Source organism: Erpetoichthys calabaricus, chromosome 11 (genome assembly GCF_900747795.2).
Source record: "Erpetoichthys calabaricus chromosome 11, fErpCal1.3, whole genome shotgun sequence".
NCBI classification, from domain to species: domain Eukaryota; kingdom Metazoa; phylum Chordata; class Cladistia; order Polypteriformes; family Polypteridae; genus Erpetoichthys; species Erpetoichthys calabaricus.
In genome coordinates, this window is record NC_041404.2 from 157,085,003 (window position 1) to 157,112,908 (window position 27,906).

Genomic DNA, 27,906 nt, shown 5'->3' on the forward strand with positions numbered 1-27,906 from the left:
TTTGAAGGCAATTCCACAATCAGTGTCTGTAATATTTAAATTCAGCCCCAATATCGATTGTGAAAATATTGTGAATAGTACAAACTCAATTAGTATGTGGTCAAACTCAAAAAAATGTTTTGCATACCATTATATCAAGTGCTTAAATGCCAATAAAAGATGGTGATGTCAAGTTTTTAGCAAAACTGCTTACCATATGGAGAACCAGCTAACCACATGGAGGGGCTGCCTGTGCGAGGAATCCAATGGTGGGAAGCTAAGTGGCCTGTGGGATCAGCAGTCCATCTCCCTGAATTTGTTAATGGAGGACCTCCTGTTACCATAAGATTTGAATTCAAACCATTTGCAGAAATACCAGGTGGATGAATCCTGGTAAAATCTGCCAATTCCTTACTTTCTCTATGATTGAATATAAGAAAAGAGAGGACAAAGAAAGTTAATTAAAAAAAGAAAAAACTTAAAAGTATAACAGTATTGTCAAGCATCTAATTGCCATTTAGATAGTACATCAACAGGAAATGTTCATTTTTTATTACATTTCTCATAATGAAGTATCAAAACAATTTATATTTTACATATATGCATACAATTTAAGAAAATGATGTTTTAAGATCCTGTACTACGGAATACAGTGGACCCTTGACTTACGAACTTAATTCGTTCGCGAGGGCTGGTTGTAACTCAAGTTGGTTGTAAGTCAAGACTATTTTTCCCATAAGAAATAATGGAAATACCCATAATGCGTTCCGAACCTCCCACTGCAACACTTACTTAACCTTTTCATACTAAAAAAGGGTTGTACAATGTGCATAATTTACCAAAACACCAATAATTTTTCTAATGTACTAACCAAAAAGTCATAAAAAGTGCCTAGCCTACCAGAAGTAGGCTAGATTAAGCTAGGAGCATGGCGGCGCACATGGTCGCAGCGGCTCAGGGCTCTCCTTTTCAGTGCACTTTTTTGTTGTTTTTGTACTTTTTTTTTCTTGCTTGTTTGTGCACGATCGGTTCGGCGAACATCCGCTACACCCGTCAGAACCTTATAGACATCGGTGTCCAGAGTCAGACATCTGTTTCGAGTGTTTTTCATCACACGCACAACATCCCAGACAACACAGTGAGACCAGCGGGCTCTCCGTGGATTGTTGTCGGGTCTAGGAGACGACGCAGACGGAGGAGGGAAAGGAAGCAGAAGCGGGGCCGCAGATCCGGCGTTATGCTAAGGCTAAAGAAACAACCATACAAGCCCTATGCAGAACTTTTTTTTGCAACTTCTTTGCATCTTTTCGTACCATTTGTTTATTTACTTGTTGTGTTCTACACATATGTCTGCACTGAAGGAGCTGCTTTTAATCTCATTGTACATGTGTATAGTGACAATAAAAGGCATTCTATTCTATTCTAGAAACAAGAATTTCATACTGTACTCACCATTTAATTTGACATCTTTGGGCTGCAGGAAAGGAGGAGGAGGAAAATGAAACGGAAGGTGGTTGTTTAGAAGGAGCCTCCTTATGCAAATCTTTTCTTTGTAAAATTGTCGAGATGGTGGATTTTGACATGCTGTACATATTAGCGAGATCGGTCTCAGGAACAGCACTCTCATATTTCCACACAATTTCCTTCTTCGTTTCGATTGTGATCACTTTCTTTACCTTTGTTACCTTCTCTTCCTTCCTTAGCAATTATGTGTCTTGCTTGCATGGTCTTAGTGAATTATATATATAGGTAAATCACTGCAATGACCGAAATTACGTCCACAAACACATGTACCTAGGCTCAGACTGACACTTACTAACGCTCTCGGTTGTTTGTTTACAATCGCGCAAGCGGATACACGTGACCACATTCGGGTCATAATGCAAGATGTTGGTCGCAAATCAAAACAAAAATTTTGGTCGTAAATCAAGTTGTTCGCATGTCGGGCCGGTTGTATATCAAGGGTCGACTGTATCTCCGTGGTCTCCAGGCATTATGCCTACTGATTCTTTCCCGTTCTGAATTGCTCCATTCAGGCATTCACACTAGCAGTGATCCACCAAAAGCAGTCATTAAATGAATTGAGTTTTGCATATTTTTTTATCGATGTCAAGTCTTTTAAGTTATCTTCTTGTAATACTAAAAATTAAAGCAAGTTTAGCCACAATAATCACTACACTACACACAATTTTAAAATGTGAGCAAATACTGAATGCTAGAGGAAATCGTGTGCTAATGACCAAACCATCCAAAACACAACTCTTTACTGATAAAGATAACCCCTTAATCTCCTACTTATAATATCTATGGATATTATAAGTATGACTTGGGATTGGAGTTTGATGCCCAGGACATACAGAATCTGAAATCTGTTACTTCGCCCAGAACATTTGGGGGAAATTCCTGGGAGCCGAAACATTTATTCACTAAAGTATTTGTATGATTCTATCTACCTTTCTGAAGAAGGCTTGTTATCAGAATTAATGAGAAAAAGTACCGTTCCTCTTACAGTACTAACTAGAAACCTTCAAAGGGCAGATTGCCCATTTTTGGTTTGAGCTTTCTCTTCTTTTTCCAGGAATGTAGTATGAAAATAAACCACTTCACCGTCTGTCTTTTACATGATGCATATGTATATACACTCACACACACACACACGTGAAGTAGTTCTTATTTTATTGTAATTCATACATTCCACTGTCTCTCTATGGCATAACAAATGCCCATTTTTTTATAAAAAGGCACTCAACATCAAACTCACCAGACTTTAATGTTTACATAAAACACAACCCTTTCATCTACATCAGACATAAACCACATCATAAAAGAAAACACACACACACACCAACCAAACCAAAGCACTACTCCAGTTGGCAAATCTAATCCATGAATTAATCCTACAACTGAGACAGAGTTCAAGGAAAGGCTGTGCGTTGAACGGTGAACCAATGTTAAATAAATTTTACGTTGATGTATTGCATAGATTACAGACAATAGTTAAACCTGAAGGTATTTTTGATACACAACATTACTCACAAATAGAATAAGAAGCGAACATTTAATGCAAGACAATGACTTCAACACAGCTGTCCAGCATTTGATTGTTGCCTAAGCTTTTAATTGCCAGTGCCTCTCTTAAAAAGGTAGAGGGGAAAAATGGACTGCAAGAGAGGTAGGTTCAGTCTATAAAAATAAACTGTGAATGCCACTCTGAAAAAGGCTTTTTGAACTGCAATTAAAAATTGAGTGTTTAAAGCGTATACTAGTTTTAAATATTAGTTAAAATAAAGGATTGTGTACAACTTCCTTATAAAAATTAATCTACTTGCTTAAATAAGAAAATTCAGTAACACTCAGGAAGGTTATCACATAAATTATCCTTTCTTCTATATTAGCTTAAAACCAAGAAAAGTAGCAATTGCATGATTCAAGCCAAATATCCTTATTAATAATATTTATATATGAAAATAAAGTACTGCTGCTCAGTACATAGCTTCAGACCTGTCAGACAGATTTTTGTAGTGTTAGTGAAAAGGCAAAGGATAGCATCTGTTGCAAATATTTATAATCCAAGTCCCTCCACCCAGACAAAAAGTCTTGATATGCCAAACTTTAGAATACTATTATGCAACTGTCCTATCTCATACTAAAGATCAATAAAATAACTGATTGAAGGCAGCATTTCACCAGTTGTCACTCACCGAAGCAGTTTTTCTTGCTCTCTTTCTAATCTGCTTGTCAGAAGACGGTCGTCACGGTGACGGCCACGGTCATCTACACGATCATCATCTGGACGGCTAGATCCTTCGGAAAGGAACATAAATGGTATTACTAACTATGCAGCATGAAAACATTAGGTTTTCATCCCTTCAGGAGTAATGGGAAGAGAAAATTACATTCAAGTTTTCAAAAAAAGTGCCATGGTAATATAAATATGCTAAAACTCCTTTAAAAATCATTTTTTTGTTTATGGCTTTGTAAATATTATGTTTGCCCCATTCACTATTTATGAAAGAATGTAAGTCACAACTGCCACAATAAAATAAACTAATGGAATGCAGCAGCTGTTATATATAACCTTCAAGATTAAAAATGTACTATGAAGGAACTGCTTTCAGGCCTCAAACTTTGAAAAAGTTTAAAGTTGACACCAGACAGCATTTAATACATTCCTTGAAAACAGCCCTTTTTAAGGTCTTTAAAATTCATCCTAATAAGGTTATTCAAATATTTATTAAGCATGCATGTGCATATTCATTGCAAATTAAACATGAGGGCTTAGAAGTTTCATTTATTCCCTCTTCTCCTTCAGTCTTTCCAACATTAACTTTAAACGTTAGATCACCACTTGTGTAACACTGTTTAGACCTCAAGGACCAAGTCTCATTTTTGTCATCACAAAGATATATAATCCTCAGCATATTATCTTAGAGTATAATAGAAGATTTTGGAGAAACAAAATGTAGGCCAGTTATGTATGTTTATAAAAATAAAAATCCTCCTGCTCCTAATATACACTTTTTCACTGCTATGAGAACACCACCAATCCAGTGTAAAATATGTGATATACATAAACGTAAAGAATTAAAAATATACCAATGAGTAGTAGAAATACTTTCAAAGTAGTATTGTAAATATGTTAATTTTAACAACTGGTCAGTTAACTCTCTTCTTTGAAGACACCACAAGTTCTTTGTTTTTTTTTTTTTTTTAAATAAAACTTTTAAGGTTCAAGTCTTCATCAGTAATAATGTGACTGACCTGCACTATAGCTAGTAATACCCACATAAAACTGATGCTTCAACATATTAATGAAACAAGGGAGGGTTTACAATAAGTCATAGATTCTTGCCCTCTGCTGTGAAGTTTTACATTTTCTCAGAAAACTTTCACAAAGTTCATTTGACACCCTTTAATAGGATCTTTAATTTCAATTTTCCATGATTGCTTCATTAGCTGTCTTGGTTATAATCTGTTGGAAAATTCACTGATTACCTGTTGCTTTTAAGTCATAACACTGCATGTTGTAATGAAAATATAAGAAACATACTGATGAAGAAGAGAAACTTTTGTCTTCATTAATGAATAGACATTTGCTTTCTGTATTTAATGAGGCAAACATATAGGTCATAATCAAGTATGCACAGATGAAAGGTCCGAGTTGGTTTCCTGGGCAACCTAGCCTGTATCCTAAATTCTGGAATCTTACTTGACTAATACTACGTATTTGTTATCTAAAGCTTGCTTTTGCATTTTTAAATACTCTGAATTCAAAACCTTCTTCTCTCACCAAAAGCAAGCTAATGTTATTACTAAAGCTTCTGGCACAAGAGAGGAAATAAATTAATGTTTTTTTCTCGCTCTCTCTCCCAAGGCCATTTTGATTGCTTAGCAACAAACCCAAAGGCCTATTAGAATTCAATCCTTGTTTGCAGCTTTTAGTTCTGCTCAGTAAATTACATTTAATGTAGGCAGGCACTGTCTTAGTCACTGAAAGACTTAGAAAACTGTTCCTGTGCTGGCAAAGCCTTCTGTAGCCAGTGAAGACCCTAGCAACAAGCTAACTTTGCAGACAAAGATTTGGGCTGTGCAGGCTGCATGATGTCTAGTCTGTTGAATGACTACACAGCTGCTCAGGAAAAAATGAACGTGTTCGAATTTTTGCTCCCCCATGGTGTTGGCCACCATGTATTTTTCACACATTAAAGGCACATCTTACACTACATATTGGATGGACATCATGACCAAAACCATAATGAAGAGACAGACAACAAGTAGTAGGCCTTCAAATACTAAAAAAATGAGGGAACAATTTTTCAAATACTGTACAACTTTTCAGTCCCTACTCTGGAGCTATAAACAGGTGACATCCCATTTGTTTTGATTCCTTTTGTACTGAAGTTAGAAGCACATCCTAAGCTCAATAAGCTCAAAGTAAGAAGTCAGACTTGCCAACCGAATAAATAAATAAAATCAGAGTTTTGCCAACATTACATAACCTGCTTACATTACCTCCCAACCGCATTTGGAATCAATCAAATTTGTAAATTTAAAGCAACATCAGTCAGTACATGCTTGCTACACCGACCCTCCCAACAGTTTATTTGAAAAACTTTCAGGAATTTACAGGGAAATAACCAAATTTCAGTTTTGAGTCTCATGGTTGATGATAAATATGAATGTGTCATTACACTAAATCACCATTAGTTCACCAGACATTTCTGATACTGATATCATATATCTTAAAATCATACATTTTAACTTTTCTAGGATATCAGAGTACAACTAGATAAACCAATAGAGACATGTACAGAACATGCAGACTCCACTTAGAAAGCAACCTGCCTAGGACTCAAACCTAGTCTACAGAAGCGAGACAGAATTACTAACCACTATCCCACAGTTTCAATCTTTAACAAGCATATGGATGTTATATGAAAACTGTAAAATTGATGAAAATACAACAGAAAAAAAAAAATCAAGCAGAATCAAGACTTAAATAGTGCTTACCTTTGATGCTTCCCAGAGGAAGAGAGTGGTCCCTCTCTAGGCCAGAATTGGCTTTGTTTGTATTGTCCTTCTGGCGGGCAACAGCAACGGCTATACCAACTGGAGGATGTCTTACTTCCACTTCTCCCTGAGAGCTGATGCTCTCCTTGCCGAATGACTTTGCACTCTCTGGGCGCTCAGGGTCTCTTTTTAATTGTTTTCCAGATTGTTGGGGTGGTAGATGCTGAATTTTTGACACAGCAGATGGATTAGCTTCTGGTTTCATATTTCCAAGCCCACCAAAAGGACTCTTTGGCCCACTGTTAGCACGTACTCCGGTCTCCTTAGGAAAGCTACCACTATATTTAATCAAGCTTTGCATGGCAGAAACTTCTCCATGTGGGCCTGGATGCAATACTTCAGAACAGCTTCTTGAACTTCCAACTACAGAAGATCTCTGATGACCAGAAGGATCAATGTACACTTTTTTCATGTCCTCCTCTGATTTACTTCCATGAACATGCTGAGCAGCAAGCGTGGCCATCTGACTAGTAGCATAATTACTCATTTCAAAAGATTTCCACTTTGACTCAGAAGAAGCAGCGTTTTTAAGTTGGGGCTGTTCTATGTGAATTCGTGAAGCATCCACTCCATTATATATTTTCCCAGAATCTCTGATGGCAGCTCTTTGTGCCCTGTCTCGCTCTTGATTATGTGTTTCGACTTCAAGCCCCATTTTAATAGCTTCTTTGGACATGTTAGTAGCTAAGAGCAAATCTCTCGAATCTGTGCCATGCAATGTTTTATTCAAAAATAATTCTGAGGATGATGGTCTTTTTAGTGCTCCACAGTTTGACCTTATAACTGAGCCCTCTTCCCTTAATACTTCCATCCTCTTAATGTCTCCATGTAATGAAGAATCGTGTGCATGAGGTGGCCTTATCGGTTCTATAAGTGTCCTTTCACTGGTGGTTGTAGAGCTTCCTAATTTACTCCCATCTTTTTCTTTTAGTTTGTCATTTTTACTGTCTCTGGCCTGTGAAGCTATCTGGATTGGCCCATTTCTTTCATCATAAACTTCAACTGAAGGCACAAATGTGGGTGCAATTACTTTATGTTCCCTTCCTGATTCTTTAAAAGGTGAACAGAGGGTATGTAAGTTGGACTGAGTATGATTACTGACTGGGAATGTGTTTGAAGAAACCATTCTTGTAGGAGGTTGAGAAGTGTTACAATGAGAAGATGGGCAACTGCAAGAAACATGTAAAGTGCCAACAGAAGTTACAACTGTATCACATTTTTTAAGCTTGTCTCCATGGACATTTACCGAGGGTCTCATGTTCTCATCATGACGGCTTAGGTCCTTGGTGCCCTTGTCCTGTTCAGTGCCCAGGTATCTCATGGAAGAACTACCACCCCCATTATTACAGTTATTCAAAGAGGATGTTTGCAAAGGGTTCTTAGACTTTGGCTCCCCACCACCCAAATTGGGGGAGTGGTCATGGCAAAATGGTGATGTGCGCTCCACGCATTTAAGAGTCCTGTCTAAGCCACTTGATTTCCTCTCACTGTCTTGTTTAGCATCCTGAGTGAGGTCAACTACACTTTTGGGTCTTGGCTCATCCTTAGACCGTTCTCTTTCTTTTCGTGGGAGAGAAAGGCCTAGATCTATACGGCAGGTTTTTTCCCTAACTGTATCTTTGTTTGACTCCTTTCCACCTTTGGAAAGAGGCAGTGATGAAGATACATCCTTCTCCCGTAGAAGAGAACTTGAGTTGTGAGTGGACGTTGTCCTTGAGAGGGCAGATTGTGGATGTAAGGCTGACTGGCCAGGTAAGTAAAACACCTCTGTTTTAGCAAAACAAAAACACAAATAATTAAATTAGGGAAAGTGAAACAGGCAAGGATATGAAACACTAATCTGTATGCAAAGTGGTTCACTGAATATGCACTGTGTATAAAAGGCATATGTAAAACAGATTTGCATGCTGTGCTCGTTAACCTGTCGATCTTTCACATTTGTCTTAACAACTTTCCTCCAGTAGACTCATAACAGAATCATACTCACCCACAAGATAAACAACTACTTTAGAACTATTTTAGATTCATAAGTACAATCTTTGAAACCCAAAACACTTCCTTTTTATTTTACTTAAAATTACATTTTAAATGACATTAAATGTATCTTAACACAACACAAGCACAGTATGCTACATTACTCAAAAATTACAAATGTCAAAAACCTAATATTATGGTGGCATCGGTCCAATCATCAATATTAAGCAAAATGATAAGAAAAAAAAAAAACTTAAGCCACCTTCTTTATGAACAAGATGAGCACTTCACACACCAATTATGTGGCCTTCCCTAGGTAATTGCTGACAGCAATGGAGTTATCCTAAATCTCTAACAAGTAACTGTACTCTGAGGTATCTGCCTAATAAACAGCAAGATGGGACAATCACAATGTCAGTATGTTTTCAAAAAGATATCACACATCACAAGTGTTTGTATGAGGAAACAAATATAAAGTATTCTTACATTCTATTTAAAACATGCACAACAATATAAATAATAGTAATCATCTGTGAAGACAGCTATCTTTAATTTGAAAATCTACAAAACAGTGACTAGGGAAGGGTGTGAGTTGTTGATATTAAGTAGTTACATTTATTTTACAGACTGCATACAAGGTTTATACTACATGAGGTATCAAGTCTACACAGACATTGGTGTAAATACTGTATATTTAAGACATAAGCTGGTAAGCACCTCCTTATATAAAGGGTCAATAAAATCTGATATAAAATGCAGCCACAAATTTGCAAGAGTGACCCTGAGAGGTTATTTAATAAACAAACAAACAAACAAGCAACACAGCTACAGGAAATACTAGAGTATAAAAACTGTATACTTTTAAAATAAAATAATCAGAACTATTAAGCCTTTCAACCAATGATATGTTGAAGGACATGTCTGATTATTTTAAATGTGTTGTTACTCCATGTTGAATCACTAAATGCTTGTGGTGGAATACATCTGCAAGAATTTCAGATTCAGAAATACTTTCAATACTTACAGTATGTGCAAGTATGTATATATATTTAAATACAGTACACACACATTGAATTCAGCAGCTATTATTTCTGAAAAAAATAAACCTAAAATCTGTCAGTGTTCATTATTAAATAGAATTTAGTTATTTATTATCATTATTTAGCTTCATACTGGCTTCTTCTGATTATTTTAAGAAAAGCCAATAACTGCAAACAATTCTCAGCATTATAAAAATGCAACAGACCAGTAGAATAAGATAACTATTTCAGATATTATTCAATACATTGTCCTGCATCAGTTACATCTTGTACATACATTAAGAATGAAAAAACAGTCGATTAACAGGCCTATTAACATGGAGTACAGTTTAGCAGATTAGGAGATACAATAAATTTATTTGCTGTTACTTACGCATCTTAGAAATAAAAAGTTTCCTTTACCTTGTAAGCTTAAATACCTAGGGTCCCTTGAATACGCATGCCTGAATACAGGAGATGTTCTCTATTTACAGTAGTTTTGAAAAAGTATGAAAAGCTAATACAAAGCACCTTTCAATGCTGAACCAATACAGAAAGCTGCCCATGCCTTCTGAATTGTATACAAACACTACCCCATACACTGAAGCCTGCAAACAAGCCTGCCATATCAACTTAAGCCAATACCAAAACTAGCTCACCAGCTGAATATTTTGCCTTCTCCCACCCTTTACTACTAGCACTAGAAATAAGGATGAAGCAGGCTGTTATTTGCAGTTCTTGTTTGCAAAGGAAAAGACACATGGAATCAATATGTTATCCTTGTTTTGGTCCCTGGCATAAAGTGGTTTTAAATGGCATTAGAGTCACCTATCAACTTAACCTACAAACAAGACAAGAAACAACTATGGAAAGTGCATTAGTCTATTGCAGACCTCATTCAAGGACATTCACACACTCACTTGTACTGAAGCAATTTACAGCTACCAATCAAATCCTCACAAACATCTTTTAGACGCGAATAGAACTAGATTATCCAGAGAAAGCACCTCCTCTTTCCCTTTCCAAGAAAAAAGAACACACACCCACACTGAGACCATGTACAAACAGAGGAGGCCAATGCTAAGATTTGATCCAAATATCCTGAAGGTATGAGGCAACACCTGAAGCCTATATATCACTGTTAAATTTTATTCTGTCAAAGTAACCCTGAATTTACATAATTCATTAATTTTCTGTGAAAGTGCCAAAAGAACTTGGTTTCAGGTGGAAGTCAACTGTGGATAGGATATCTGTTCACCACATGTCTCTTTCACCTAACAACCCAAGCATTTCTAACAAGTGTGTCCTGGTGCCACCGTATAATACTGAATAGGGAAATGTAATGGTGTTCAATATTACAACCAATTTATTAGAAAAAAAAAAATTAGAAACTGATGTTCATATATATTAGAGGAATTAAATTGTTCAGATAGAAACTTAGCAAACAAACAATTGTCTGATAAAAGAATACACTTTCTGCTGCACAAAACTCTACCCTCATGATGTCTGGGAAAGAACTATATAATGTGTCCAAGTATCAGGTTTTATACCAGTTACTATAGGGGGGAAAAAAATTAACCAAATAAAAAAAATATTGTAACCATATTGATTTAAAAGTATTCATAGAAAATAAAATTTGCAAACGTATCCATCCATCCCTTGAAAAGAGGCCAAGCCAGAAGTAAAAGCTGTCACAAAAACACAGCAGCGCTCCTATTCGCAGCAAGATGCAAATACTTGTACTGTACCCATAACCACAAAAGTAACTTTGGAGTTGCCTATTCACATTATAGAATTTACAGGATTATAAAAGGAAAAAAGTAACAAAATTATGGTAACTAATGGTAAACCCGAACAAACGTATGCTGGCCCCAAATTAAATCAGGGTCTGTGGCTCTTTAGCTAATATCATAAAACAAAAAATAAAAACCTTGTCACGTTATGAAAGTATGCAACACAATGTAAGTGAAGGATGACAGTTGACCAACATACTTCATCTGAAAAAGCAAATAAACAAACTTTGAGGCAATGACAATAATGAATGTAAAATATTAATGCATATTGATTTAAAAAAGACAATTGTATAATTAATGCTTAATTATTATTTTAGTGAAAGCACATAGGTGCTGCATTTTGATAATTTTTCAAAACGATGAAGCTTGCCTTAAATCAACAAAAACATTTTCAAGCCAAGAGTGCAAGACTGGATTATGGTAAGGGAATGATGGCTTTCTGACATCTATCAAAACGGTATACCACTGACGTCTGCCAGATAACATCATCCCAACTGTAAAATGTGGTAGCAGCAACATCATATTGTGTAGATGTTCTTCTGCAACAGATACTGGCAATCTCATCAGAACTGATGGAAAGATGAATGCTGCACAGTACAGACAGATGTTAGAGAGAAAAGCTGTGCCACTCTCCCAAAAGGGTTAAACAAGGAAAGGAGTTTAACTTTCATCAGAACATTGACTGAAAGCACACTATTAAAGTAACTATGAAGTGGCTTTAAATGAATAAAGATGATGTACCTGAGTGGCCAGAGTCAAAGTCCTGAACCTAACCCCAACTGAGCATGTTTAGTGAGACCTAAAAACTGCTGTCCACCAGAGCTACCCAAACAACCTGGCACAGCTTGAGCAATTTTGCAAGGAGGACTAGACAAATATTTGCCCTTAAGCAAAAAAAATTTTGACTCCCAAAGATACTATTTGATGTAGTAACTGTAAGATGTGGTTCAAACAAATACTGAACAGAAAGGATGAATACTTACTAATTGATACTTAATTTTTTAAATTTAATTTTATAATGGTTTATGATTATGTATAATTCATGTGGAAAAAGTTTGGGGACTGAGTATTTTTTCAAGGCACCATATGTGTGAATGGACTGCATTGTATACATACTTTTTCTGTGTGCATGCAAGCAAGAATCTCATCATACTATAATCTTAAATTTGAATAGCTTGTAAAGCAGCATATCATCTCTGCTTTATGCTCCTATGCAGGAAAATTACACTTTCAATTGTAAATAGTATTTTAAAGGATAATAAGGTAAGATGGACTGTGATGGCTCAAGTATCCTTTACATATCACACAAGGGTGCTAGATTCAAAGTTAACTGAAACGTGCATTCTCAATGTCCTCCTTGTGTTACAAATCCTTACACCCATGTCTGGATAAAACCCCACAGTATTTTTTCACAGCCTAACATAAGGTAATTACCACAAGAGCTATGCAGATATCCTGGTCTATGCCCCAAGACCATACCAGTCCAAAACTCAGATCTTGAATGAAATTAAAACAAAAGCACACCATCATATTTTTTAACAATACAAAAATAAGTTAATGCCCTTCTTTTATGATTTTCATGTGTCATTTGCCTTCAAAGTCAAACAACTATGTTTGTTTTCAAGTCCCCAAATTTTTAAAACATACTTAAAAGACAAAGATAATTTCTCTCTCTCTCTCTCTCAAGTGTTTTAATAATGTATGTAAACTGCTAATAAACATTATTGTTTCTTATGTTGTTAATGCACTGGTCTTGAAAATGAAACACAAATTATCGTGGAAAGCAAAACAAAATTACATATGCACATACACATACCCCAAAAATGATGTTTAAGTAATATGCATTAGCAGCAGTGAGAACAGAATAGATGTTTAAAGTAAACTGAACACAGCTGTTTCAAATTTCTTAATGTTAGCTAGGGAGATTTTACACAAAACTCAGGCGTTAGATGTTGGCTTGGTTGTGATTGACAGAGGTTATACTCACCTTTCTGGGCTTCAAACAGGCTGTGCTGCCCAAGTTGGGCCAGGAGTGGGGTTCCAGGTGAATGATCCAAATGGCTAAGTGGAATGTAAGGGTTCTGATACAGGGAGTTTGGCAAATGAGGAAATCCTGCTTTGAGGAAAGAAAAAAAAAAAGCTCAAGACAACTTATTATGATTAGAACCAAGTTTGAAATGTATATTTATAAATACTATTGGCTGACTTTAGCTACAGGCATACAGAAGGAAAAATAGGCCTCTTGTATTAAGATCTAAAATACTAAATAAATGCAAAACTAAAGAGAATATGAATTAAAGATTCACCAGGTATTGTAAATATAGATTACTTAATTTTGATCTATTTTGTTGACCATAAGTATTGTTTACTTCTGAGTCAGGAAACATGGATATAGACAATTTAAAGTGAGGATATGTATTTTTGCACACTGCTATCCCATTTGGTTCCACTGCCATCCTGGCAAACATAACCTCCATTAATGCACTGTAAGTCAATTTAAAAGTATATAAAAATCAAAAAATGAATAAACTGCAATTTACTAATTTTATTAACTTTATTTGTCATTGACAAAACCCACAATTCTATTTGTTATTTGACCATAACTTTTTCCTGGGGTCATCTATGCATAAGGGGAAAAAAAGACACACAAGAGCAACTACAAAATAAAGTAACATATTTATGTTCACCATTGTTAACTCTTAAATTGCAGGTATGTTAAATTGGGTTCAGTGTCCTATTTCCAGAAGTAGAGAGTCTCCACTGAATAAAGAGAAATAACCTTTCCTGATATTTGAATCATGAATTAAACAAAAATTCTGAGTGGATCCATACATTTTTTTAATACAGCAGTAATGTCTATACTTCATTAAACTAAAAATGTAGTATATAGTATAATATGCTCTACTTCTTTTTAATGTTTTACATATAAATTGAACATATTATACATTTTAGGAATTATTCAAAGTTACTGATTTTAAGTACCTGACAGATGAAGCATTTGTTAAGGAGACCAGGGGGTCTGAAGTGGTTATGATACTTAATATTTTTTCATGCCATGTCTTTTTGTAGTTTTTAACATCAAACCATGAAATAGGTCAGCCTGTAGCCATTAAATGTAATCATTTGGTGAGACACAATAATTTCAGGTTGAATCTTTTCAGTTTCTGACATTGATCTTTTTTCCCCCCCAACCCTTTTGAGGCCTCCATGTTGGTTGACTATGGGCAGCGTGCAATTTCCACTGCATGTCCCTAGATGTAGTTGTAAAAATCTCATCTCTGTTGAGTTTACACAAGCAAAAGCTTGCCGGCACTGACAGGAAAAAGGACGTGGCAAGGAGTAAAGTGACATGAATATTCTACTTAAAGCAATAAAAAAAAGACTCAAACTGGCAGAATTGCAATCTAATGTTTAAAGGGCTTCCACGCATCTCAAACAATTCACAGAAAACGGAGGGTCTGTTTTTGCCTTCTGTATATGAACCTCCACCACTCCTTTTTCCTTTGTTAGGATTCACTGCAAAGTTTACAATATCTACCCAATGAAGTTTAACTATAGTGCAAATGGTACATGCCACTACTAACTGATTTTAAATGCATCATACAGAATATGAAGCATGTAGAGATTTTACGAAAAACTAATGTCTAAGCATTCCTCAGAAAGGAGGAGGCTTATTCTGACAGTGACAATTTCAGAGAAGTTGCAGCATCTATAAGGTAGAAGGTGTGCAAAAGCACCTAGGCCTTTGCAGCAGAATGCTCTTAGTTTATAGAGAAAATGAAATGTAAAAACCATCTTGCAAGACAATGAACAATTTATGTACTTGCAAACATGCAATTTTGCATGATTTGTTGTGAAAGTGTTGTTTTGAAACATTAGGTGATAAGAGGGCAGCAGCCCCAGAGCTCCAACTATCTCTGTCCTTAACTATTGGTATTGTATTACTAAAATGAAGTGCTAATGTAGGGTCCTGGAAACTTTTTAGATTAAATTTAAATGGTGCACAATTTTTTTCAAAAAATTAAAATTAAAAATATAACTAGGATTTCAACAATAAAATTGCTAGAAACAAAAAGTAATTTTTGGGTGTATTTTTAAACACATCTGAAAGAGGCCATAAATAAAGGCCTCTTTTACATTACATTAAATTAAAAATGGTCGATAACGTATTATGGAAAGAAAACTTGTTCAAGTGATCTGGGCAGGCTTGGTTGGTAAAATGTTACCCCCTCCTACTAGTCCAAAATGTTTGGCTCTTAGAATTGCTAGCATTTCAGAGTAAACAGAAAACTGAAAGTGTAAATGCATAATTCTTAGTTGCACAGTAGGTCTGTGTGGAAACAGAGACAAGAGACTGTACTTTTGCTATTCTTACCCTTTGATTACATACTAGACACTTCCATTCAAGTACATAGCTATTACTAAAATATTTTTCACAATTTATTACAGTTTATATTGGAATACCATGTGTTGCAGTTAGCAGTGTTTACACAGTAGTATTGTAGTAGAGTCAGTTCCTATTACATATTGTCAATGACCATGTTGGCCATATATGGAAGTATGAATTTCAGTTTACTATACGCATGTGACAATACCACTACTATCACTATTACCACAACCAGCACCACAACCACCATCATCTAAGAAGTGTCAAACACCTAGCTCATTAATAGGTTTGTTACACAAAAGGGTGGGCAACATATTCTGCTTTGCAAGCTTTTATTTTAAATATCACAGACTGTTGTGACAAATGTTACACATTCAATTTTCTGTTGCCCTTAAAGGATACATTAAAAAAAATATTGGGCCATCATTGGCGCTTTACAATGGAAACTACACTTTCTACACTTAAATTAATAATGAAGAGCTCAGGGAACAAATACATTTATGTCAGTATATATAAACGTCTACTTACATTGCAAACTAAAATAGACAATGTTGTGTCCAACACTTTGACAATCTGTATACATGTCACAGACACTTTAGTAATATTAATATCTTGCTTCCCTCAAAACAATTACACTAAATGAAGGCCATCCACTTGATAGATGCTAAGCATAAATCAAAGGTCAGGTCACATTAACAAATATTACCAGAAAGACCAAGTGCAACTATAATGAGAGAGCCAGCAAACAAGCAGAGCACTTACAATAAGATGCACTTGATTCTAAGATAAATTTGTACCAAAGTCTTTTCTTTCCACAGACTAAAAAATACTCTTATGTTATACTAATATGACACAAGAATGCATAAGGATGGTGGCATGCTAAAGTAAATATTAACCAAAAATAATATTTCTATGAAATAATTTAAATAGTTCAAGTGTTAATTATTGCATAAATGGATTGGAATACTAATATAATCTAAATAAGACCAACTTCAAACAAACCTCAACAAACAATGGCTGCTGATAGATAGATAGATAGATAGATAGATAGATAGATAGATAGATAGATAGATAGATAGATAGATAGATAACATACTTTATTAATCCCAAGGGGAAATTCACATGAGGATGCACTTTGGTGTGCAAGTATTCAGATGTCCACAAAAACACACACCTTCTATTTATGATTATGGGTAAGAAATAAAAACAAATAATAAAACAGCAAAATGATGTCCATTTTACGAAGATGATACTTTAATATAACTTTAACAGATAACACCTGTCTAGTTTTATGTATAATTCCTTTCCTTTGGTGTTAACAAAATGGATGTCCCTATTAAAGTGGTCACCAAGTTTACCACTTATGAATATACAACATACAGTAAGGGTGTATCTTGGAGGTCACTACTTGCTCCTGCTCTTGGGCAGCATCATTTGACTAATAAAATATGGCAAACCAAATACTGTTTTGAACTGAAAAAAAATGTTCTGCTGGAAAGTAAAAAATATTGCCTAGACCTTCAGAATTAAGTCTATGTTACAGTGAACCAGGTTCACTTTAAAATTGATTTTAGAGAACAAATGAAAAGAAGGGGAGGCATTTTCATGTCAGTAAAATTTCAGACTAGGTACTATCACCAAATAGCTTTACAACAGTATTAAAAATACAACGCAAATCAAACAATGCACTTATCATGTATAACAGTAATCATAGTAAACTAAGGAAAAGGTCAAAATTAGGACTCACAAATTATGTAATACTTCTGTTTTAAATACTCCAGTAAGTTATGGGACTTCTTATATTTATGCATGTTTAAGTTCATAAAGTAACTCATCTTTTAATAGGCAGTTTTAACATATTTTCAGAGTTTAGAAGTGTAAGTTGTTTTGGTTTATATGATAAAACATTTGCTGTTTCCTTCTCTGGATGAGACAACATAGAACCTTTGTGTTTTTCCCCCTTTCCATTTTAAGCTAGCAGACCACCCTTTGCATGGAAGCAAGTAAGCAGTTTAACATGGGGCAACTGCTCCTAAACCAAGTCTATAATTTACAGGGAAACATGATTTACAAATAACATGTTTAAGCAAGTCATAATGTCAGCAATGCTTTGAATGGCTCTTGAAAGCTTCCATTTTGTGCTTTGCCTTTTCTAAACAAATGTTAGATTTCAAAACAAAATATTCATAAGTGCACTACGCACATTAGCAGGTTTACAGGGGCTGCTACTCTTATTTCAGAGCAAAGAGTACAAAGTGGTCATTACTAAACAACTTAAAATGAAAGAACATGTTACAAAAGAAGGACCAAAAGCATGTCCGGCTAATTTCAGTATAAATTGTGTTCACGCTGCTTGGTTCCGTGGATGGTAAGTTATTTTTAAAAAAGCACAACTGAATTCAAATTTTATTAAAGAAAAAAAAAAGTTGCTTGAATTCACTTTTCAATTTGTTTCTATGCTGAACACAAACAGGAGAATGACAAAAAAAACCTCAATGTAAAATGTACTCTTAACAATTCACTGAAAATTATAATTAAACTCAAAGTACAAATATTTTGGCAAATATAAAAACAATATTCTCCCCATAACACAACACACCAAACATGAGAAGAACAAGATTATATTTCCATCACATCATTTCAAAATGAAATATGACTACAACTTTTATGTTATCTTACCATCAAATAATTTTGGAACCAGCTTTTCCAGTTTCAGTATAAAACCATTTATAAATAAAATACTACAGATGACAAAGTTTTAATTTCGGCTTCTTAGAAAAACATGCCCATATACAACATACTTGCATTTGCAATCACAAAACATGGTTCACAAACTGTGTACAATTCCACAGCAGAAAATTTATAAGAGTACCAGAAACAGTCACACATTTTGTATAACAGAGACTGGGTTAAGTTTAATATAATACACAGATTCAAGCAACTTCACAAACTGCAAATAATAAAAATCCACAACACAAAGTGCAAACAAGAAACTTGTGAGATTAACCCAGAGCTTAGGTTAGATGTTATGGGCCATTGTATCAATTTTACATATTTGTTTCTCACTTTTGAAATTAGTTAAAAAAATAGACTAAACTCAAACATTTTTCTTAGACTATTGATAAACAAACCACTTCCAGAAAATCTTCCCATAAATGACTGGTAAGTGTGTTTAAATAAAAGTGGCCTTTTGAATTGAAGACCTGCATCTCCTCTTTCAATACCTGTTTAGTCACATCTCATTTTTCTTAGTTACTCAATAACAGTTGAAACTTGCCAGTGATTTGACCTTCTGATTTGTTGAAGCACTTTAGATATGCTCGGATACAAGAAATATTTACCTCTTTATAATATCTTTACTTGCTATTCTTTAAATTTTTTATTGTCTAAGTGCACACCTCTGCAATGCGGAGATTATGTGATAGGCCATGATAGCCAATGAATGAGATATTATACCCCAACCAATAAATGGGCTTATTTTTGTTTCTAATCTGGTATGTTCTTATTAGAGCAGCTCATTGGGCTATTCATAAAACAGAAGCTTGGCAATCATAGTGACTCTTACTCTCTCCTATTATACTTTACTTCTCAGCATCCTGTTATATTACCAAACTATTGTCACTGTGCAATGAATGAAACATTATAGTGACTTTAGGAATCAAAAGTTACTAACATTATGTCAAAACACCAATATTCCCCGGTACACTGATTGTGCAGAAGGATTCTAGTCTTCGTTTTTTCAGAATCTGGTTTGGCAGTTGCAGTGTAGCATAAAAATGTTTCATGTACTGCAGATAAAAAGCTCACTTTAGCATCATCTACTCATTCTACCGCATTGTTTTTGGCAAATGCAACTTTTATAATTATTTTTTGGGAGCAAAATTTATTTCCTTAACCAAAAAAGATCAAAAAACTTTTGAATAACAAAATACAGTAGCAGTGTGATAAAATCCCATCTCAAACAGAAAATTAAATTAAAACCACAAAACAAAAAATTGACAAAAACTCCCCCTCAACCCAGCCCAGTCCAGTCCAACCTAACCCAGCACTCTGGTGTTTTAACTAGAGTAATTACAGCCTAAAAGAGACCTAAAACAAAGTATTATTCTGTATCTAACATTAGTCTCCAATTTTCTTTCTTAGCTTTTGTAATTATGAGTGAACTGGCTGATCACAAAACCTATTTTTTCTGCATCTGCTTTTTTAAGCTTTACAGTAATTTAGTTGTACTGCTGTTTTACTTGAGGTATTACTGTAGGTTAGTTAGTGCATAGGTCTTTTTTTTGGCTGTGAACTTCCTGTAAACAGAGAGCAGCAAGGCAGACAGAAAACTGGAATATTGCCCTTTACAGTAAAGAAAGTGGAGTAATATACTAAGAAAAAGGAATTGTATGAGTCATCCAGTATAATTAGACAAATGTCAGGAAAACCAACTTTAATGAATTTAGACCTTTTTATTTTGTCTTTTAACTAAAACGGACACTGCTTGTCTGAGTTTAGAAAGTGAGCAAATGCCTATGTTTAGTACAGCAGCTCACATTTTCATTTAGAAATTGAAAAGATACAGAAGAATTTGAAATTGCTGCTTAGTAACATATAGGCTTGTTAGCTTAGAAGCAAATATTATTCATTGTACTTGTAGATTTGTTAAGCACGTTAGTCGTGTATCTTTTTGAGAAACTTTTTATGAACAGCTTTTTTAGGGGCTTGTACTGTGTTTATTATTTGTTTCATACAGTATTACTTTTGGTCAGAAACAAGTACTGTTTAATTAAAATGGTAATCTATATTTACAATTACACTTCAAAAAATAAGACTGTCTAGCTGGTACACTGCTAAAAAACTGTATAGAGTAAATGTATATTTTGAACAGCAAAACAAGCTGTAGTGCAATTCATGATTAAAAATGATTCTAAACTGTAAGTGTATGCAAATTTAAGAAATGTTTAACTGCCAATGTCAATTAAATTAATCAATGTGTGAGAATATGTAACATTACAGAAGAAATTAATATGATGGGTTATAATTATGAAAATAACTTTATTTTCTTTTATACCGTATATTATTCTGAATATTATTCTGCACTTTAAATCAACCAATTTAAAAAATTATGAGATGACAGATAGTAAAGCCGAGTACTGTATCCCAGTTTTTGTATCAATGATGAATTAGTTTCAAGAAAGCATGGAAGAATAGGATATATGGCATTCTATATTTATTTACACATTAAAAACAAGAAATAAAAATAACTTATATACACATGCATATCACAACAAAGAATATTTTACTAATACAGAGACCGTTTAATATTAAGAAGCAATAATGGAAAACATTGCAAAAATATTCTTGTAACAATTCATTTGAAACATTACTTCCTCCTAAAATTGATTTTAGCCTGTCCACACATACTATACATTAACTCAAGTATCTTTCTGAAAAATACTTTTCAGGAATCCATTGAGACTTGTTGTTCCAACTTCTAGTCTAATTTACCTATTGCAGTTTAATATGCCAATTGGACTACATTCCATAAAGGAGGAAGAAAACATTCAACTACCATCTTTTGCATGTATAACAAACTGTGTAAAAAAACAAAAAAAAAAAAAACACACCATCTCTGACGCACATTAACAATTCACATACAATTAAAAAATGACTAATTATAATTTATGACAAATGAAAAAAGCTATACTTTACAATTAAAATGTAAAAATTATAGTGTTAGAAAATTAAGACAAAAGAGTGTCAAAAGAATTGTCAAAACTGGTTACCTTCATGTGGGTGAGAAGCCCACAGATGTGCCATTTGGAGATTGGAAGGAGTGGGCGCTCTGAATGATGCATCAGCTGGGAGTGAAGAGGGGGTGCCCTGGGGTGCTGAGGAGCTTCCTAACCCGCTTCCAACATAACCACTAAGAAAAGTACTAGAGCTCCCAGGAAAGGCATCACCTAAAGCAAATTAGATAAAGTATTTAGGGAAAATATCATTTAAAATAAATAAAGAGACAAATACAGTATATTGTAAACATGTGCCTGCCTAATAACTTTAATGTCCTGTTTTGATAGGCTGTAGTCCTGTCCAGGTTGGTTTCTGCATTGTCAACAATGCTCACAAATAGGTTCTGACCTCTCGCATCCCTGATTAAAAGTGAGAATTTACATTTCTATCAATATTTGTCACCACTTTTGTCTTTAAACACAGTTACAGAAAACAAATTTTTACATTGTACATATAATTAAAATGTTTTCCTTACATAATCAGTAGTCCATTTGTTATTCTGCAGACATCATGTTATTTATTAGATCATTTTTCATTTTTTGCACAGGGGAGTGGGGACAGTCATAATTGCTTCCTCCTGCTGTGGTAGCTTTTAATGTGTATACTTATAAGAACCATTATCTTGCCAAAACAAAAAGCTCAAAAGGCTCTTATTTTGGTTTCTTCACTCTTAACTGCGTGCAAGTCAGCAGAATTGGCTTGTGCAACAAAGTGACAAAAGAGTTCAGATGTGTTTTTGTGTGCTTTTTGTTTTTTGGCCTTTAAAGAAACATGTTAAGTTACAACAGTGCTGACCGGGAACAAAGTTGAATATATTTTTAAAAAAAGGGAACAAGAGAAGACTGACACTGAATACAAGTTCAGCATGACAATTTCAAAATAACAAAAAAGATATTTACAAACACTTTTCACAGAGGCTGCGTGTATACAAGTACTTCTTAAATGATTTAATGTATTACTTTCTAAGCCTTTTAAAGCAATAAAAAAAATAAAACAGACTTCAAGGGTTGATACTGACATGGCAATCTCAGTATCTTGTCTGAAATCTACTGTAGCAGGCACAGCAAGTCCATATATACAGAAAGTCTTATCTATGCTTGTGTAGTTTTACTCTAATACAGGGGTTTTCAGACTCAGTCCTGAGGACCCACTGTGGCTGCAGGTTTTTGTTCCAACCAGTTTCCATTTTTAATCAGACTCCTGTACTATTTAAATGATGTGTTATTTACCACATTCTGTGTTTTGGGAACAATATAGAAATTAGAAAACTAAGTTTGGTAAAAAATAAATAAATAAAATGTACTAAGCAGTTACATGGGAATGGTGTACTTTTTGTTTTTAACAATATTTTCTTTCTACTTTTTCAGGTGTTCTAATTGTTTAATCCATTATTTGCTAATTAGTGGGTCTGACACTAAAGTAGTTGCAGCCTTTCACAATTCAAAGTTGTTTGCCTGGGTATCTGCTCTGCTAGTTTTTAATTGTCATTATTAAGATAAAATGAAGGGAGCGAACTGCACAGAGAAAGGGCAAAATATAATGAAATCAATGAAAGAAAGTTAAGCATTTAAATCTATAGCAAAAACAGAAATATTTCTAAATGTCTTATATATGTAAAAATCATGCTGCTGTCCTTTTTCTGAATGTAGAATAAGGTAGAAAAAAATACCAGCTAATTAATTGAGATCAGTGTTATCATTTATCACACATTATGAATCTGGCTGGAACAAAAACCTGCAGCCACAGTGGATCCCCAGGACAGAGTTTGAAAACCCCTATTCTAATACATGGCTGACAGCTTCAATATTTCAGATGAAAATTTGGTTTTCCTTTCCTCTTTTGCCAACTACTCTAAAAAATCTGTACATCTTTCGAGTTGCATAAAGTGCTTCCTTCCTTGTAAAACATACACATTTCACAAGCAAGGAAAGAGGTGAACTAAAATAGGGAAATACTTGCATGCATTCCACAGTTAAACTATACTAACATACAACTTACAACTAACAAAAATGGTAAAAAGACTATGCTTATTTTATGTAATAAACAAATATTAAACATACTGCAACCTTTTTTAGATTCTATTAGAGAATAAGAAAAAGGAGGAGAGGAGGAAAAATGTAACTATATAGGATTAGAAAAATGTCTGATTAAATGGGAGATTGAGAGAGATAAAGAAAATGAGAGAATGTTAAGACTAAACACAGCAGAACATAGGAACATGGTTGAAGACAATAGTCCATTCAAGCCAGTACAGTCTACTGTCTCTTATTCATGTACTGTATGTATTCATAACCCTCTTAATCCAGATAAAGGTCACCAGGGCCTGCGACTAATCCATCTTAGGTGCAAGGCAGCAAACAACTCTGGACAGTGAACTATTCCTTCACATGGAACACTTATGTACATACTTTTATTCATGCCAGATCTGATTTCGAGTAATTCATTAGCCTAACATACAGGTCTTTAGTACATTGGAGGAAGTCAGATATAGGAAAGGTCTTGTTGAAAACACCACACAAAATGTCCGGGACAGGATTTAAACCTAGGAATTGCTAGTAATGAGTAAATTTGTCAAAAGTTTATAAATATTGATAGGTATCTATTTTAACATTTTAAATTACTTTGATACTCATTTTTCATGGTTTCGATTTAATTCGTACATTATGAATGCATTTCCAGTTCACCATAGCTGGAGTTGTAGCCCTGTTTCCATTCCCTCCAGAGTGGGTTCTGGAAACACTCTGTCTTTGTGGCAAATGTGGATGGAAAACCACAAGATACACTACATGCAAGCCTATATGCCAGATTTGCAAGGGCGTCAATACAAAAGAAATTGAGAAGTATCTTATTTCTAAATTACAGAAACATTAATAAGTGTAAACTCGGAGGCAAGTTAGGCAACAGGATTCGTCACTCACTCTCATTTTTTAAACCTTCATCGCAAGGTCTGCTGCCATAGAGCATTACTTTCTTTTATGATGTGGGAATTTAAAATTATGTTTCATGACATTTACTACATAAATGTAAGGTGCTATAACTTTTCAGTACTCAATTGAATTAATCTACTCCTCCATGTCCTCATAAAACTTCAAGCTGTGCTTCAGAGCATGTATTTAGTACATCAAGACTCATTTGCAGCCCAACATAAGCACGCCATGACATCACAAAAGAGCATGCTGACCTGCTAATCTTTACTGCACAAAATTTGGAAGATACGAAGAGAAAATGTTTTTCACACAGAAATGCACTGTGCACAGTTTGCACTTATGCAAAGCTTAAGTGATAATTGTACAGAAAAGTTAACACACAGTTCCTGTTCACAAAAGACTGTATTAATGTACTTTTTCACTTGAATGTTTAATTTTTTTATGTTTATAGTTTAAAAAAAGATTTCAATATTTATTCAATTCACATTTAACAAGGTTTGTAACATTTCTTTGTACTACCTTGGTAGCACTATTAATTTTCATCAATTTAAAAAAAGACTGCTGACCAGATTTAAACTTCTTAGCTTTTAATGGTTTACAAACCTTTGCTTACCTTTTACAAAAGACTGCAGTATTTGAAGTATTTGCATTAAATGACTAAATGTTCCATTGTTTGCTTCCATCAATGTTAAGATTTTAATTCGTACAGAATTATAATTTAAATATTTTTTATTGAGTTACATTATATACTGTATAATGTATTGAAAACAATATTCAATTTAAATACTTTTCTCAGTATAATATCGAAGTTTGAAATTTTGCCATTGTGACAACCCTAGTCATGAGATAACAGTACTAACTACTGTAGCAATATGATGGCTTCTGTTCCAAAACATTGTCAAAAGTTGAAGGTCTCCAGGGAGTTGCTTTTAAATATAATACCTGATGCCTTATTCCAGGCATAATGTATGTTGTCCTCCAACTGCAAAAATACATTTTAAAATTCATGCAAATGCATTCTTAATTAACTTTCACCAATATCCTCATATTCTTTCTAAAGAACAGATTTCAAAATAATGACAGCCCACTTCCTTCACAATTTTAAATTATGTATGTCACCCTTTACTGAAGATAACAAAATTAATCTTTTCACTATAGCATCTGAGGTCAGATAAGCATGAGACTGAATTTTGGCCATACTTCCACTGCACTGTGTTACATGGTGCAAGCCTGGTAGTATGGTGGCAATACCATAATGCTCTGAAGAGATTCCTCATTAAAGTGGAGTCTATAAATTTGTTAAAGCTGAAAGAGGACAAATTAAGTACAATACTAAAAATAAGTGCAAAAGAGCATGCTTCATTCTGAAGCTTGGAAGATTACCCTTTCATTACGTAATGATTTCAAGCAAAAAGGCCAAAACACCACCGACATAACTAAAATTGCAAATATCTTTAAGTGGACTAGTCAAGGTCCCAACCTCAATAAGAAACTATGAAATAATTTAAAAATGCTGGTCCATCAGCTGGAGGAAAATAATACCAAAACATATTAGGAATGTACGCCATTCCTAATCACTATTGAAAGTTGAGAGACACCAAAATAAAGGCTTTTACTCCAGTAAAATGTGTCTCAACCAAATATTAAAAGGTGTGGTCAAACTGTAAATGCAAGTAGCACATATTGGTTGTTGACTTGATTTTTCATTAACAAATAATTATTTTTTGATAATAAATTTGCAGTCTAAACATGGATTGTAAAAATGCAATATTCTAAAATTTTTCAGTTTCCTTAAAGCTCATACCCCACAGTCTACAGATTAAGTCTAGTAGCTCTCCTACAGTCCTTTTCTAACCTTCCAATCCTCCAATCCTTCATGATGCTATTAGAGTTTGCACTTTGCAGTCACAGAAGTAGCATGGAGGAAGATAAACAATGAAAAAGAGAATTAGGAACAGAGTTAGTAGCAGGACTTCACGCTTAAGAGGTCAAACACATCTGCAGACATCAGTATAAACTTTGCCCAGAAAGGCACAATGCCTCAGTGTGTATATAACAATCAACATTTGTTACATGCTTTCATTTCTGAAATTCTGGCTGAGTTATCTATTTATGTTGGGCATGAGTTTTACAGGACACCAGACAACAGTTAAATAATGAAAGTGAACCAAGCACTGGGGTGGGGGCAGCACAGCAATTTTCTTTATTTGATTGCAAACTGAGCATGGCTAATGATGAAAGAGTTATCAGGCTTCATGAATCCTGCACAAGTGCCAGAATAAATATAAATACAATACATATATAAATAGTCATTTACAATGTAAAAAAGATATAGTATTAATGAGGTTAACTGCAACTATGTTATCACCAAACAGTATGTTCTATTTCAGCACTCTAAGAATGTTAAGCACACTCTATAGCCTATACCTCTTTGTACAACATAATTTATTTGTTTTCCATTAGCTTGAGTTATTTTCTTTATTGTTACCAAGATTTATGTTAAACTGAAGGAAAAATGTGCAAATAAAAAGGGGACAAAAAAGCAAAATTAGTTACTCATTGTAAATTTTCTTTTACACAGTGTACCATGCCTGCACTTGTAAAAGAGGAAGAAAGCAAGAAAGAAAAACAAAGTGTTTTGGAGGGTGTCCATAATTACAAGATCACTATTCTAAAATTACCCGATTATAAATTGCACATAAAATAAGATACTGGAAAACTACAAGCAGGATATTCTGTTCATTGGTTATTAAAATATCACAGCAATGTCAACTTCAAGTTAAAAGCAGTTGTCAACACATTACTGAAGAAAATGAAACAACCTTGGTGCCCCTGTAACAATATATTACCAATTCTAACAAATGCTTACCAACTTAAGTAATAAACAATGATACCAAAATGCCACATTGAAACTTAAACACTGCTACGAACTGTAGTATGTAAGTTTGACAAAGTTAACATTATATTTCATTTCGTTTTGAATTAAATAATACATTTAAAGCATTTTATACCCCTCTGTTTTCTACTCAAGAAGGGCTCACAAATTGTTAATGAACAGGTTGTTATTTAAACTTGAGAATGTCAAACACTGACATTACAACAAAAGTAGGACAGCTGACTTGAGCAAGGTCAAAAAACTGGCAAATGTAGGCATGTTTTAAGCACGTTTATCTCATGTTTTCAGGCCCATTGACTAATCACCTTTCTAAACTGCATAAAATAATTTTTTACCAGACATTGCATTACTGCCATCAGAGATACTGCTATTGTTTCAACATATAAAAAGCTTTGACAAGGAGTAACAGCATGATATCAAAAGGTACTTTCTGCACATTAATTTATTAATGCATTAAATCTTATGGAAGTGGTAAGAAAATAACAGTAAACACAGACTTCATAAGGGAAAAGGTATGAACTGAAAATCTCTCTTTATCCCAATAATGTGGTGATTTGTGTGTAACACACACATTCCTTAATGT

General features: G+C 34.3%; 1 protein-coding gene and 1 long non-coding RNA gene across 11 annotated transcripts in view; both read right to left on the reverse strand.

The window, feature by feature from the left end:
- LOC127529615 (uncharacterized) overlaps positions 1-27,906 on the reverse strand; it is a 487,131-nt gene that overhangs the window by 259,536 nt on the left and 199,689 nt on the right. The gene's annotated exons all lie outside the window — the stretch shown is intronic.
- The window catches only part of tnrc18 (trinucleotide repeat containing 18), a 143,936-nt gene that overhangs the window by 71,012 nt on the left and 45,018 nt on the right, over positions 1-27,906 (reverse strand). For 5 of the 7 annotated variants that reach the window (XM_051933759.1, XM_051933763.1, XM_051933758.1 and 2 more), the window contains exons 3-7: positions 21,494-21,670; positions 13,323-13,451; positions 6,490-8,316; positions 3,681-3,783; positions 194-399 (exon numbers count right to left, since the gene is read on the reverse strand). In XM_051933759.1, coding sequence (XP_051789719.1) covers positions 194-399; positions 3,681-3,783; positions 6,490-8,316; positions 13,323-13,451; positions 21,494-21,670 — 2,442 coding nt within the window. The remainder of the gene's footprint in view (positions 1-193; positions 400-3,680; positions 3,784-6,489; positions 8,317-13,322; positions 13,452-21,493; positions 21,671-27,906) is intronic. The other 2 variants (XM_028814405.2, XM_051933760.1) reach the window with 1 other exon arrangement.